At 36.2% G+C, this 16707-nt stretch overlaps 1 protein-coding gene across 4 annotated transcripts in view; it reads left to right on the forward strand.

Moving 5' to 3' along the window:
- Positions 1 to 1011: 1011 nt before the first annotated feature.
- Positions 1012 to 16707, forward strand: part of LOC124157788 (epidermal growth factor receptor substrate 15-like 1) — a 53867-nt gene continuing 38171 nt past the window's right edge. For 3 of the 4 annotated variants that reach the window (XM_046532802.1, XM_046532804.1, XM_046532806.1), the window contains exons 1-9: positions 1012 to 1107; positions 1201 to 1554; positions 2029 to 2073; positions 2451 to 2687; positions 3989 to 4150; positions 6750 to 6860; positions 8553 to 8747; positions 13928 to 14130; positions 15789 to 15984. In XM_046532802.1, coding sequence (XP_046388758.1) covers positions 1528 to 1554; positions 2029 to 2073; positions 2451 to 2687; positions 3989 to 4150; positions 6750 to 6860; positions 8553 to 8747; positions 13928 to 14130; positions 15789 to 15984 — 1176 coding nt within the window. In that variant the 5' untranslated portion in view covers positions 1012 to 1107; positions 1201 to 1527. The remainder of the gene's footprint in view (positions 1108 to 1200; positions 1555 to 2028; positions 2074 to 2450; positions 2688 to 3988; positions 4151 to 6749; positions 6861 to 8552; positions 8748 to 13927; positions 14131 to 15788; positions 15985 to 16707) is intronic. The other variant, XM_046532805.1, reaches the window with a different exon arrangement.

Consider the following 16707-nt stretch of genomic DNA (forward strand, 5'->3'; position numbering starts at 1 on the left):
CATGCTTTCCCTTTACAGTGACGGACTTTTCGCATGACAAGTTAATCGCAGTTGGTTACAGACGATATCTCACTTACCAATTACTTGGGGTTCAAGGAGTTGACAACACTCACTGCTTTCATGGCAGATTGCGAGGGAATCGAGATGGGATGGATACCGTCATCCCCAGATATTAAGGAATATAAAAATGCTGTCATAATCAATGTCAGCCAAAATGCATGTAGACCAAAAATAGGCCACTTTTTGACCCCTTCTTTTTCTTTCATTTTCCGGACCACTCTACGTGGACTTTTCTGTTTTGCGAAAAAAAACAGTGAAACGGGGAATTTATTGACTGCTTTGACCACATATATTTTAAGACCATTTAAGGTTTATTAAGACCATTGCCTACGCAGAATCACCACTCACCACTGCGTAGAATTCCGTAGCCAAACCAAAACTTGTTATCCCCTTTGTTTAACGTTCGCTTGGATAATGGGAAACCACTAATTACAAACGATGTTTTCGAGCGCAATCTTTTTATTTCACCAGCATAATATTGAATCTTATCGACGATACTTTTCGTGGCTATTAATGTTTCGATAGATATCCTCCTCGGAACCACATCCTTTTTTTAAACGTGTTGCATACCTTCTAGGTGCCCCCTCTTAGGACTAATTCCCCACCACCATGACAATGGCCCCGAGGACACTGCGCTTATAAACTTCTTGAAGCCGATTACTACCTGAAACCATAAATATTTTTATTTCTTTCATGCCTTTGAAAGCCCTGCTCTTCTTTAGGGATTCATTTTCGTCTAAGACCACACTCTAAAATAAAATCATTAGCAATTTGAAGGGGTCGCGCTTTTTCTGGTTGCACAGAAAACTGATTCTCGACAAATCGCTTTTTTGTATAAATGGGATAAAAATACCTCTCTCTGTAGCACGGACACAAATTCGTATACAGAACTTGTGAGCGCGAGGCGAAAATCATTCATATTTCGAATTTATTCTAGCTAAAGCAGCGTCACAAAAGGTTAATTTCAAGACTCACGTATTACTCTAGTGGTTGACTTCCGAACTACGGCGTATTCACGGCTGTTTCAGCGTAAAACGTCCGTGAAATGTAAGTTAACTTTATCTATTACCAATTGAGAATATTGCTCAGGTATCTTTTTAACTTCGGCTTCATTACTGATGTTTGTATTTGACCTTTCAGAATCCGTAAGCCAACCTGGCGCTAATTCACCGCTGTCATGTGTCTTCGATTTGTGGGACATAATTCTGCACAAATCCGATGCTATCTCTGGCCTTAGCTGATATTTTTGGGCAATTATGCCCGAATTAGCTGTCTCTATCCCTCCATTCTATGAATTCTAAGCCTACGACAATGGAATGAATGAAACCCACTTGTCAGTAATAGAGGGAGTTGGTGGTCTAAAACTGCTGCTACGCCTGTTACCGCCTGCTCCTGTATTGATTGTTGTCATCATTGGATGACTGTATTCGTAGTAACCAATAAGAATTGTCCGTAGTATTCTGTAAGATGGCCGCCTTGCCGTCTCCGAATCAAGTAAGAGTATACCAATTTCTTTCAAATTTTCTTTTTATGCCTGTATAACCTGTCCTGATATTTTGTTATATTACCATTTAAATTGTGATTTTTTGCCACTCATGATAAAATTGGCGTAAATTCTGCATGTCATAGAATGTGTCAATTTGTGTGTAAATTTCATGCTCGTAACGGTCAAGAAGGAGCATAGGTGGGCGCTTTCATTGATTTAATACGTAGGTTATGGATGAAGTTCATTAATAATTTAGTAATACAGCTTGCTGTTTTATGGCTTTGGGTTTGAATTGACTTCTTATTGACGAATGACACTCTTTCCTGGAATATTTACTATTTAGTCAGCCCTGCCCACTTTAGTCGGTATGATCTGTATTTTAAAAATTTGTCTCTTCTACGAGCATATTAGTTTTGGGTTCAATTAATTAAAACTTCCGCTATTATATACTGTAAACTTATGCTGATATATTGTTATTCTAGGTGGCTGGGAGCCACATCAGGATATATGAAGCATATTATAACATCGTAAGTATGCCTTGGTTATTGACTCGTTGTAGAGTTTCCTGCTGTAACTATTTTTTTCATAATGACTTGCATTATTTGTTCCTATGTATACTCTTTACCTTAACTCCTCGAATGAAGAGTGGAGGCCGTGCAGTTAGCAGAATAATGTACGATTAGCTTCGAAGTGTTTCTGTCATTAGCATTAATATTTTTATTTTATTATGATAAAGGTGAACTATTACGAGAAAAAGGTTACTCCTCTGTATGGCGGCGGAGTTATTCCATCGTGGCATGAATAAATGGGATTTCTATTAATTAGTGCTTGTGTACATTGGATACTACCGTAGCTGTCAGTCATAAATTGAAAATTGTATACATATTTCGTGCTCGTATTACAGGTGGACCCTGGGGGTCGACTGGGGAGCGTTGGAGCATCAGATGCTGCTCGTTTCCTCAAGAGATCAGGCTTACCCGACGGCGTTCTTGGTCGAGTTTGGGACCTCTCGGACCCTACAGGAAAAGGTGCCCTTGATCGTGCAGGATTCTTTGTGGCTTTGAAACTTGTTTCATTGGCACAGAATGGAAGAGAAGTTGCTATGTCAGGAATAATGGCTGATGCACCTCCTCCCAAAATGGTGAGAAAGCTATATCTCAGCATTGTGAATACTTTAGAGATGACTTGCGACAAATCTTGTGTGATGGATTGATTTGATGTGTAGTGTTTGTTGAGGTTTGAAGACTTGACACCAGTGGTTTTGTTGTTGATTTGAAGATTTTGTTGTGACATTCAGAATGTCATATTTAGTGTAAGAATTGATTTTGCCTATTAATAATAAGTCCATCTAACTGTTGTGAGGTATTTTAGTTAACCAGCATATATATACTTGGGCTAGAAAATTATCGAATTAGATTCAAGATATTAAGAAATGAGAGGATAGGAGCTCACAGTAATGGGTGTATAAATGTCAGACTTCTTTTGAAGTTGTTGTAAATTGTGCTGTCCTTTATTTTTCACTGTGATAAAGTTTGCAAAAGTCTGGCTCTTTACTTACTTGGTATGCCTAAATGGGCACATTGGCTCATAACTTGCTAATTTTGTCTATGTGGGCCTCCATTTTGATCAATAAAGAAGATTTTGTAACTGAAAGCGCAAACTTTATGGAAGGTTACAAAGTGTCATCGTTAATGTAGTTGGAATACTTTTCTTCTGCTGAGTTACTCCATTTAGTTAGATAAAAACAGGTAGTTATAAGCATTTTAATATGGTAGTATTGCAGCTGTGAAAGTCACTTGGCATAGTTCAAAATTTGTATTCCATATTTACAAGAATCAATTATTGCCCACCTAATAATCTTTAGGGTAGATGTATTGTGCTGGTAATTTTCCAGATGAGATCATACTATCCATCCATTCACTATTTGAAATTGATAGCCATATTATTAAGTCAGAGATTTTTTTTATGTTTTCTTCTATCATCTCTGAATTTGGTCTTTATAACAGTTATGTTTGAATAAGAATTAATAACATCGCTGCATCAAGGTCCTGACGTACAGTATGCCCTTTGATTACCAAAGCTATCAATATTTTTGTATATTTGGATGCTGCTACTATATTTTGTAAGAAGGTGCTATAAACCCTGAGATACTAACTGGAAATCTCTGTTAAACAATTGAATTGGAATATTATTTAAAGTATTTTTGTAACTTATTGCTTGATTTTAAGAGAATTGACTACTGAATTTGTTATGATACCATGAGATTGCATTTAGAGGAAAGTTACCAAAAATACAGAAAATATATTTGGGTTAACATGGCATAGTGTTGGTGATAAGTGGTAATTCTTCTGCTGCAGTAATGGTTATAAAAAGTGATTTAATTGTCTTTTTGATATCTTTTTTGTCAATTCCTTAAATTACTAAGCTGGATATTGCTTTCAGGGAGATATTCCAGTCAGCATACCAAACAATATTATTCCGCCGTCAATTGCTACAACTGTGAATTCTGGAAGTGACTGGAGTATTAAGCCTGCTGAAAGGATAAAGTATGATCACCTGTTTGACTCTTTGCGACCTGTTAATGGACTGCTGCCTGGAAATAAGGTATGAAATGTCAGAATGAAAAATTTTAGAGAATCAATAACTCAATGAAACAATGCCTCTTTAAGTGTGGTTACTAGACTGTGAAATCATACTCTCTTACTTTTGTTCCATGTAGGAAGAGATAACTGAAAAATAATACACTTCGCACCTATTTTCCGAGAAATTGAAAAACAGAGTAATTTAACCATTAGAGCTTGAAACTCAATGTATAGTGGGTAGGGAGTAACATATTATAAATGAATTTGCATACCTCTCACTTCAATCAGTTCTGAATAGACTTCCATGGTGCAAGAATATTTCCAGTTACCTTCACGTACAAGTCAAGTTTTGTTCTCTCAGAGTTACTTCTTATTGATTTTATGGAAACCAATGGTAGAAAATTTGCTGTCAAGAAGTAAGTTGACTGGACTGGGATTTCGAGTGTGGTGATTTGCTGAAGGAATATTAACAACTATACAGCCAAGGCATCAGTTTTCAATTATTTTAATAGGAATTTGGATGGAGATCTTGCAAAGGGAGACCATGTACCTTGCTCCGCCTTTTTCAATGCTGTATTTTTTTATGGTATTCGGAAAGGCAAACAAATCTTGGAACTTTTCGTGGCTCCACTGAATGGGCCTTAGTTTGGCTGTAATTAATTTATTTTCATGCCGTGCTTTTAAAAAGCCTTACATAATTACAAAATAGCACATCTTCCCTCTGGTCGGGTAGTCAATGTAGTCGTTAGTGTCCTCGACTCCCACCTAGGGGGTCAGGGTTTGGGGCTCCGTCACGGCAGTATATTTTGTAGTCTTCATTTTGATCATGCAGCGACAAGTTAATAATTAATTTTAATTGCAGCAAGCATGGGCATGAGAGAAATTTTATATCATCATAATTGCGTTTAGGTATTTAAGCAGTGTCTTTTGAAACGTAGAGATATGAAGACACTTGCTTACAATACACTAGCGACCCTCCTAAAAAATTACCGAAAGATTAAAGAAAAGCAATAACAGTGGCTTTATTTTTTCTGATAAATGAAATTTGTAGGTGGTCTTATTATTATGCTGGATAGGGTATGGAAGATTTTGGGTAGCAGCAAGCACAAGATATATTTGGCGTAATTGTTGATTTTAAATAATTAACTTTTATTTCATACTATTTTTTAATTGAATTATTATTTTGGAATAGCTCTTTTATTATATGGGAACTTTGTAAGTAAACTCCCTTATGAGTAATGTGAATTACAAGTGTTCGAGAGGGATATAGCAGTTTATATTCGTTTTGTGTTCTCCTTTATTGAATCTGCATGCATATTATTGCTCACTGCAATCCTTAATGCTATGTCCTCTTGCACGACGTAGTTTTCATTTTTAATTTGAAAATAGTATGAAATAAAAGTTAATTATTTAAAATCAACAATTACGCCAAATATATCTTGTGCTTGCTGCTACCCAAAATCTTCCATACCCTATCCAGCATAATAATAAGACCACCTACAAATTTCATTTATCAGAAAAAATAAAGCCACTGTTATTGCTTTTCTTTAATCTTTTGGTAATTTTTTAGGAGGGTCGCTAGTGTATTGTAAGCAAGTGTCTTCATATCTCTACGTTTCAAAAGACACTGCTTAAATACCTTTGGAAGTTGATCGGTACAAGCAATACAAAAAATTTAAATTTTAGCGCACACCAACCCTTTCTAGTGTAGTCTTCATATCCCCTTATTCGAGATGACACTGCTGAAATACTGAGCCATGCTGCTAAAGCCATTATGATGATTAAAAAATCCTCCCCTGCCTATACTTGCTGAAAATAAAATCAATTAATAACTTGCTAACGTATGATCAAAATGATATACAAGCAATCAACCAACTACAAAATATACTGCTGGGTCAGAGCCCTGAACCCTGGCCCCCTAGGTGGGAGTGGACAATGCTTACCACTGCACGCGCTAACCGATCTGTAGGAGGATGGGCTATTGTGTAATGATAGAAGGCTTGTTAAAAGTACTGCATGTAAATTAATTAATTACAACCAAACTAAGGCCCATTCCATGGAACCACTACCAGTTCCAAGATAAGTTCGCCATTCCAAATGCCATAAAAAAAGGGCATTGAAAAAGACAGCAAGTTTCGTGGTCTCCCCTTGTTAGTGGTGTAACTGTTACCTTACCTAACTGGGAAATCCTGGACAAGTTGAATGATTATATGCTGCTATGTTGTTCCTTTGGTGCTTTATTTTAAAACCTGTGACTAGAATTCATTCGAAGTAGTTGTCACTGCTGTGATTTATTTATATATTATTTGCTGTAAATAGGGGGATGGGTAGCCTTGATGAGGTTGGCTGAATGAAGTTAAAGATAAAAGAATTTGTACTTGTGTATCTTCCAGTGAAGTGTGAAATTAAAAATACTGCATCATAGCTTAATGGCACATTGAATGTGGTATAATCAATTCAAATTCTTTGGATGTGACAAAAGTTACATTCAGTATTTCTTCTTTTGCTTAATATTTTTTATTTCAATATTGTTTTCTCGAGAAGGGTTTATGTGCCTTAAATCATATTCGTCTAAATCTACCCACATCCTGGATATTAATTTTTTGGTGTTCCTTGTGTAGGTTAAAGGTGTTATGCTGAATTCTAAGTTACCATTTGATACATTAGGCAAAATATGGGATTTGGCGGACATGGACAAAGATGGAATGCTAGACAGACATGAGTTCACTGTGGTAAGTATTTATTTTCTCAATTCAAGATCATTTCTTATTAGTCTGGCATACTAAGAAATGTGCATCACCAAGTCACAGATGGTAATTACATTGCAATCCAACTGCATTTTCCTTGAATATTGATAAGTAGTTAATTAATATTTGCTCATCATCTTAGAAAATCATAAGGATGAGAGATTATTTTGCTTGGCACTTCCAGCAGTATCACTTTTTTTCTGCTGTGCTTATTCATGAATAATATTCTCAAATACATAGTTGAAATGATCTAAGAACGATTTTCAGCTGTTAGAAATAATGGAGAATTTACTGTTTCTATATAATCTGGTCAAAAATCAGTATGACAACTCCAATAAAATGGGGGACATCACATTTATGTTTCATGGCCTCTTTATGTGGCTGAGGCTATCGGTTCCTTTTTTGAGGTGGCTCATTTCTATTCAACTCCTTGATGTCCTCAAAAACTCCTCTCTGCTAAAAACAGTCAGCCTATCCTCCACCCAATTTATAAACGGTGGAGTAACAACAAAAAACTTAAGCTATTTAAACTTGAAGTTGTGTCCTATTTTGGAGAAAATAAGTATATTTCAAAGAAAAGTATTCATAGTTCATAAATTGTAAATACCGTATTTCTCCTAATATAGTCCCCCCCCCCTAATTTTGAGGCTTCAGTTTCGGGAAAAATATGAAAAATGCATTTGAAAATAGTCCCCACTTTACTTTTACTATGGGCAGTTTTGGAAAAAAAGGGGGTATTATATCCAGATAAATACGGTATACATTTGCAGATATATTTATTAGAAACAGTAGATTCTCTCTTTTAAAGGCACAGCATTACATTACCTCCTGATCCTCTTGCTGTTTCCTCATTATATCACCAAGCTATCGTGGAATTTTGATAAGCCTCAGTCTTGTTTCTTTGATGGATTTCTTGGAATATATATATGATAACTTGGAAGCTGTGTGGTAAAGGCAATCTTATTTCAAACTTACTAAAGTGGGAAAGACCATGTATTCTGTAAAAAATTTAAAAACCACAGTGATGCAGTAGACATTGGTTCCATATTCAATCTTCAGGGAAAGTTCCTGGTGCTGAATCATGAGTTTATCCAGTGGACTAATGGTTCACATTGTATATTTTGTCAGTAAATGATTGATGGGGATCTCAGATGTTATGAATACTTACCGTATTATTAAACCCCGTAAATATGAAATTCTGGTTTAAGTTAATGCCCATATCAGATGCCTTTATGCTTGAGATGTCCATCAGGTGAGAAATCATGTAATGGGCACCTTATGAGATGCCGATGGATTATCATGGGTCAGGGCTTGCTCTATGAAGACTTTTGCTCCCTACAGCCCTAATCCATTTCACTTGTTGTTCATTCATTGTGTATGGACATATATGTGATATCTATGACTTGCATTCTTGATTTTTATAAATTACACATCATTCTTGTTTTTTGCTAAACTACCCCTCCCTTCTCTTCAAATTTAAGTTTTCTAAGGCTGTCTGGCCATTTCAGAAATGTATGAAATAACAGTATCATTAGACTTTGAAATGGATATTATCTATTTTATTTATATATTATTGTACCATTTTTAAGGGTGTGGGGATTAGTAAATTTCTGTGTTGTCTATCAGGTTTTGTCACTTGGTGTACTTATCTTGAGAATTTCATATCCTTGTTTATAGGCTATGCACCTTGTATACAAAGCACTGGATAAGCACAGTATACCAAATGTATTACCCCCTGAGCTGGCTCCTCCAAAAAAAGTGGATGTGCTTTCTCATAACAATAATAATCACCTGGTGATGGGTTTAGATGGGACCAAACCAGCAGTCATCAATCCTCCAAAACAGCCCGTAGTCACCTCTTCTAATGCAATGGTATGGCATTTCTCTACTTTCACTCAATCCTCATAAAGTAAATGTGTAGCTCATTCTTTGATATTTTTACTCATTTCTGTAGTTACTATTTTTCTGACTTAAAGAACCTGCTTTCTTCTTCAAGAGAATCTTTTAAATATCATTATCTATCTTGTACTTGAAATTCTAAGATCAAATTTTACATTGAGACTGCTCCCCCAACCATGAACATTTAATGGGGAGGTTTTTATTAACGATTTGTCATTGATATGATAAATTACGTAGAAAAATGGAACTTTTTGCTATTTTACGTAGAATAATTGCTTACTGAAATATTATATTCATTCTTGGAGTGTAAGATGTACATTTGTCATATTGTTGTCCTGGTGTATGATGCTTATTAAGTCATAGCTTGCAATGGTTTGCTTAAATCAATTCAGTTCATTAAGTGGCAGAGTTGACTGATGATTTATCATTGGATTGAAGAATGGCCCTGTCATAAAGCAGCAGTGAAGTCTTAGCTAAACCTTGTCTCATTATGTTTCTTAGATTTATAATAAATTGCCATATATGTCCACTGCCCCATTAATGCTCTCCAATGCACTGTTCTGTATTTGTAATCTTAAAAATGTCACCACTCATATTAACCTTGTAACTGAATATGTCAGAAGTGATGTAGTACCTTGTTCTTGCATTAAGATCCAGTATGAATTTTAAGTCTGAATTTTTTCGATAATGGTAATTATTGAAGATAAAAAAATACAGTGGAGCCTGTTTATAGGGGAGATGAAGGGGCAGACGAGGTATTTTACTGCAGTAAATTCTCGATCATCCAGGCTAATGATGAAGAGAAATGGCAGGAATAATTCGAAGTCGCGAATAATCCAAGCTTTCACTTCTACTTCCTATAATGTTCATAATTTATGTATATCAAACAATACATTATCATTTATGCACGTAGTCTGTTATTTTACATTGCTTCAAGGACTCATTGGGAGCTTTCATCAGCTCACTGCAGGCATTTTTAGTGGCAATAATATAATTTTACTCATATTCCCACTGCTCTATATACTCCAGCAAACTGTTTAAGCTAGTGAGCGCTTGGCTGTGACTCATGCGATCACTACTCCCTTCACCTCGTCTTCCACGTTCCCTATTGCCTTCACTTATCACTTCCTTTTCCGTTTGGCCTTGACTGGTTGTGGCTACCATTCATGCCTGAGTGTGACAAAAATCTCCAGTTCCCTTGGGCTTCTACTGCATGCATGGCTACACGAAACTACAAATGTTCCTATCTTTTTTGAATTCTTTGGACCGCAATTTGAATTTCACTTACCAAATAGAAGATAATAACTCTCTCTACTTCCTTGATCTTAAAGTCACTAAGGTCAATAATCACCTCAAGTTCTCAATTTTTCGGAAAAAACTCCTATACAGACCAAGTGATCCACGCCTGTTCAAGACATTGTTTCTCTCAGAAGTTATCAGCCTTTCACAGCATGTTACATAGGTTGCTGCATATTCCGATGTCCCCTACCAATTTCAAGAAGGAATGAAACTCAATTAAAGTAATTGCTAAAAATAGCGGCTACAACGAACAGCTCATTGATAGTTTATATCAGAAACAATTAAAAAAATAAACAGTGGGAGAAATTTATGGATCCCAAATGCAACAAGAATCCACGGCCAAGTGGTGTAGAATCCTTTACGTAAAGGACATCGGGCCAAAGATTAACTAAAAGGTGCATAAGGATAAAATTAAGATGCTTTTTACAATAAATCCAACCTCAGGAACATTCTTTCCCTCCCAAAAGATCCCATCCCAAGAGAAGAAAGGAGTGGGGTTTAGGTGAAAATGTGAATGCAACGTGTATGTTGGGCAAATGTGACGACAATTTCAAGAACGGGTGAAAGAACACCAAGCCTGCATGAGAAATAAAAAGACTACTTCACAATTTGCAAAAAATTTGTTAGATAACAGTCATCAAAGTGATTTTGTATTTGAAGTGCTTCATTTTGAACCTTGTAGGACCTAGATTAGATGCTTTGGAACAGATGGAAATTTTGCAGCATGTACGTTCCAATGACAACATTGTAAACGACTTTTTGTATGACTCCCACTCCCCTCTTTTAAGCCTCCCACTCCTAAATTCCTGGGCTAATGACATGATGAACCCTGTGGCCTCTCTTTCACCTGAACCCTCCACCTGCCATACCCTCCCTAAGGGAGCCTCCTCCCCCTAACTTCTTTCTAGCGTATGACCAAGTTCTTTCCCCCTCCTTCATCTCTGTTGACCTATCCGTTCAACCTAGTTATCTTCGTCCCTCCCCCTCCTAGCCTGGTATAAAAGGATGTGATGGACCTCTGTAGAGTTCACCTGATGATGACGTCTAACGTTGAAACCGTGGTCGTGTAAATGTGTGAATAAACATTCATGTGAAAGCACAAAGTTCTTCTTTTTAATTTTCAATAATGAATCGCTTTCACAAAGTTATGCCTCAAACAGCCAAAGGAATCATCGCAAAAAAAACATACCTTGCCAAAATTCCTTGTCCCTTCAATCTCCCATACTTTTACTCGCTCTGCGGAATAGCTTCAGAGTATGATGTGTGCGATTAAATTACGTACAAATGACCAACTAGATTCGCTCCAAGAGCTTATTCATAAGTTTATAAACCTATGCAAGGCATCGTGTGTTATCCTGCATAATGTAGCTCTGCATTACAATCGTGCGTTAATTCACGATTGTGACGAACTGATCTAGCTGAACATGGATGGAACTGAATAAAATACACTGTCTCCGGTAAAGAAGAACAGGCGAAGTGCTGAATAGCTATTGACTTTACAACGGATTTAATTGACACTTTGTCATGCAAGTTCCTTTATGCCACATTGCGTCACAAATGCACCAAATCCTAAGGTGCCAAATTTGAAATTTTGGACATGCTTGAATTTTTCAAATGTTCGTATCTCTAAAAGTTCGTAAATCAAATGTTCGTAAGAAGTGGACATACTGAACATAATTTATGAGCGGTAATGAGTGGGTCACCATGATTCAACAGGAATGAAGCTTATTATATTATGTTGTGTGAATACTGAAGTATCTTCTACTGAAGAAAGAACTACAATTGGTGCTCTTGGGCACAGTGTACGAGGAAGATAATCCGCAACATGGATAATTGGAGTTTACTGTATTCAAAAACGTATCATTTGATTTCCCCTTATAAATTGACAGAGGCTGGTAGTAGCCTAAGTCATCACCCCAGGAAAGAGGTTTAGTGGTTGATGGCAGAGTTTGGGCTAGTTTGAATGCTTGTTGTTATTTACCTATAGAAATCAATAAGTTTTCACTTACTGCAGATATTGGAAACTACTGTTGAGATAAAATGTAACTACTGTTGAGATAAAATGTAACTACTGTTGAGAAGTTGGAGTTATGTATCAGAATAGCAATTCCTTAAACACAAAAAACTTTGCTAAAAGTGGGTTTCCACGACATGACCATTCTTTGAAAGCAGGTTTTATAGCATGGGAGAAAGGCCTTTTTTAATGGGGAATGGCTGCAACTTTGTTAAAAGCGGACTCCACTGTTCAATTGATATGCTGTCATTTCTTAAAGATTCTGGCATGTTCAGATAAAGGAATTGAATCGAGAAATGAACTTCTAAAGAGTGATTTTTGTGTCAGCATTTATTAAATGAAATCTCTGATCAGATAGTTTCTCCTGATAAACTTCGGGATGCTCCTTGTTTGCCGCTTAAAATAACATGCTGAGGGGTTACGATGTTTTCAAGCCAAATGAATGTACGTTCAGCATAGTAATCCATTTTATCCTTTGGTGCGACACTAATTATTATCACTCTCTGTCACCTTTTCAGAAAAAATGTTGCAAATTACTTATGCTCTAGAAATTGCCTTTGAGTGAACTTTTTCACCCATTAAATTTGTTACAAGCCCTGCTTGTACATAAAAAACCTAAGGTGCTCAGTGGTACTTAATTAGCTATTTAGGCCAGAAGGTGATGGTTTAGTAAGTCATTTCGTAATATTTAGGAGCAGGATTATTTCTTCCATCATAGAAAACAATATTTATTAATTTATATTTCGTAACTCTTCATAAATATATTCATTGTATGCAAATTGCATTGATTGAGAAATCCTTATCATAAATAACAGCAAATTTAAGCTCGTTTGAAAAATCTCAGAACAGTAGCAGTGTGACACCTGTATATGCAATGTCTTACATTTTTTAAGCTACGTTACTCTGTGAGAATCATAAATTTTTCATTGCCTGAACGTATTACAGCATTTAAGGAACATCAAGCTCTGATAAATATTTTAAAAATGTTGTTTTGAAAGTAGTTGGTTGTGACAAATGTTAGATACTCTGCTAATGCAAAGACTGGCTGTTTTTGTGGCGAATAAAATTTTGTGTTTGAGCTGCTTAAAACAAGTTCTTGTGTGCATTTTTTACTCTTGCTTAGACTATAACCAATTTTATCTAACAATCATTTCATTTGTAGTCCATTTCATCTTATATTCCTTCTTTCATCTTCTCTTTGATCCCTGTCATTCTAACCTAAAAGATCATATCAGTTTCTTTTCATTGTCATAGCCATATTTTAAGTGGTCCTACTGTTTTTTTATTGAAATGGAAAGTTAGGGTTAGGTTTAGAGCTGCAGATTGGGAGGATATGGTGGGGCTACTGACACCCTGTAATTTTTGTAAAATTTGAAAAGACTGCAATCATTAAGGTGGCTGTTCAATGATTTTTTTAAATTTCATCAGCTTAGAAAGCATTGTTTTTAAATAATTGATGAATATCAAAAAGACACTTGTCTAGTTGATTATCAGACTTGAGACACATAAGAGCTGAGAGGTATTGCATGCTAAATGGGTGCTACAGAAATTATGGCCTTAATTCACTCCTTATTCTTTCTAAATAAGCTTTAAATCATGGAGTATATTACTTGTATTAGTATATATTTTAGTCAATCTCAGAACTGTGGTTTTCTGTCATTGTTGAGGAACTTTTCTAGTCAGTAGGTAGATTAAATGCATGCTAAGCTACATTTTTACGTGTAAACTATAGTCTAATTTGTGATTTGAAGTGAATATTTATGACTTGTACTAATGTGGAACATAAAAGTATAGTGTCATCCATGCAAGGTATTAATTAATGTTTTTATGAAACTGTCAGCCTTCTGCAGCTCCGGTTGCTCCTGTCTTACCTTTGGTTACTCCAAGTGTGCCGAATTGGGTCGTCACTGGAGAAGAAAAGGCTAAATTTGATGTCCTCTTCCGACAGACTGATATAGACAGGGATGGTTTTGTGTCAGGAGCTGAAATTCGAGATGTGTTCCTTCGCTACAATGTTCCACAACCAGTATTGGCTCATATATGGTAGGTAAATTCTTCAATTATTTTATTCATATTATATTATTCAATTATTTTATCTACATTTATTTTGCAATTACATTTTGGGGAAATAATTATTTGTTGCATTGAAAAATTTTCTTAACCCTTAACCCAGGACGATGACTAAGTCCGCCATCGTCCGATCGAAACGTTGGGACTTGTGACCCAAATCTAAACCTGGTGGAAAACCTTAGAACTATTCCTGCAGAGTATGCACCAGGAAAAACTTAAATTCTATATTCTATCATCCCACTACCTCATATCTTTTGTATTTCAACTCCAATGCTTTATGAATAGCTGTGTTCATCCATAATGTTAAAGCTTACCATCAATGGTTCACACACACTATCATATATATTGGTTAAACATGAAAATTTACTCATTTTTGAAAAAGCCTTTTATATTAATCATGGATGGTTCGATTCCCAAATTTTAGCTATCCCAATTCCTGTTCCGGGTCTGACATTCCGGTTCCGAGTCTATCAGTATTGATCCTGTCAATTCTGATGCCATAGGCTGCAAGAAAATATCACTTAATTCCTGGCAACAAGACAACTACGTAAAAAATTATTACTCTGTGAAAGAATCAGTTAACAAAAGCATCACTCATATCATCACCATGTAATTTATATTTAATTGCTAAATTTCAGAATCAAACTTGTGTATCTTTAACGTCACTACAGGACTATGGCATGGAAGAAACCGTCATTACACTGATTCGAATGTTTTGTTTTTACGATTACGTGGTACAGAAAAGTCTAATGACAGTTAGAAGCACGGTCATATGTAAATTTTTGGTTTGAAGTGTTACTGCAGCGTTCCCACTCAACGTGAAAACCTTCAAACTGTGAATAAGCCGTGAATTTCGTCTACCGTGAAAAAACCTGGAGAAAGCCGTGAATTTCGTCATTATACCTTTAAAAAATCTCTCAAAATTGATTTTAGAACGACGATTGACAGATCAAAAGAAAAATCGAAATGTCCATCATATTTCAACGTCAGTCATGCGCAGACACTGTCCACGAATTTACCTGCACACGTATATTCGAAGCGCAATTATTGGTCTGCGTAGTCATGATGAATCATTGACCTTTAGCCTGTACCAAAGGCTGGTAACCAAAGTATTCATTAACCCTGGCGAAAATTCAGACACTTCTTAATTTTCCTGGTACCCGGGTCCCTCCATTTTCCCACTGACAACCTTTAGCGAGAGCTGAATTTTGCAGACGATATGTGACATCAGGAGAGATAGCACGTTCATTGCTGCGTTTGCAATCACGGCCTCCGTCGCGTTTGTTAAATTTTTAGTTAACGTGCGGCCGATGACCGTTATGCGATCAATATTTCTGCCTAAAATTGTTCATCTAAAAACCGTGAATTTGACAACATCTAAACCGTGAAAACCTGGAAAAAACTGTGAATTTTATATTTTAGCTTGAGTGGGAACCATGTACTGGAATCGGAATCGATATTTTGCCTTAGTGAATACTCATTTTTGATTCCAATTCTTTTCATGGAATCGAGGAATCGAATCGACCCATCACTAAAATTGATACATTTCATGATTTTTTGGATTAGTGATTATATTCATCAACAGTGTTAAATGGATTTATCCATTCATTCTTACCATTTTCTCATTGCAGGAGCTTGTGTGACACAAAGCAATTAGGGAAATTGAACTGTGAACAGTTTGCCTTAGCCATGTGGTTGATTGGACGGAAGCTGCAAGGTATAGATCCTCCTACAGCACTCACACCAGAGATGGTTCCACCCACCATGAGACCCAAGCCAGCTGGCCTTAATTCTAGTGCCCCTACTGTAGCAGCACCAGGAGTAGCGGTGAGTGTTACCATCTTATCAATTCACTTTGTAGCCACGAATATGCTTTTAGATTGCAGTTGTTGCATGCAAAATCCACCAACAACATCTCTGAACTGTGTGCTGCCTTCAGAATGAAAGTGAAATGGAGGAGCCAGAAATAAATGCAATAACAATCCCGATTCTGCAGACGTATTAGTCTGGAATACATTTGTTTCATACGAGGGAAATAATCAGCAAGATTAGAGACAGCAAGGGTTGTTTTTATCCTGTTTTGTCCAACAGTTACGGATTAGGCTGATGAATTTAATGCCATTTGTACGCATAGAGGGTTAGCATAAAACCTTCGTGAAAAGCTAATATTTGTTGGGGAAATTTCAGATTGTACCTCTCTTTGAAGACCAAGTAAGTGGAATCATTTCAATACATTAAATAGACTACTTGCGAAATTTTAAATTTGAATCCCATACTCCTAGACATAATACTAGCACAAGTACATTTTAAAAATCTATGACCTGGAATTTTGTGTGGATCCAAGTTTTCGTAAGTGGTAACCATGATTTATATTAGATAGATAAGGATACCCAATAAATGGGGTAGATCCTAAATTGCAATTCATTGGAAGAATTTCATTGATTTAAGAAAAATATCTTAAGTTATGAGAAAAAAAATTATCCTCCTGAGGCATTTCTTTCCTAATTTAATTGAGAAAACATCTTCGTTGCTGCCCGTTTCTCTTGTGGT

The sequence above is a fragment of the Ischnura elegans genome, chromosome 4 (genome assembly GCF_921293095.1).
Source record: "Ischnura elegans chromosome 4, ioIscEleg1.1, whole genome shotgun sequence".
Lineage (NCBI taxonomy): Eukaryota > Metazoa > Arthropoda > Insecta > Odonata > Coenagrionidae > Ischnura > Ischnura elegans.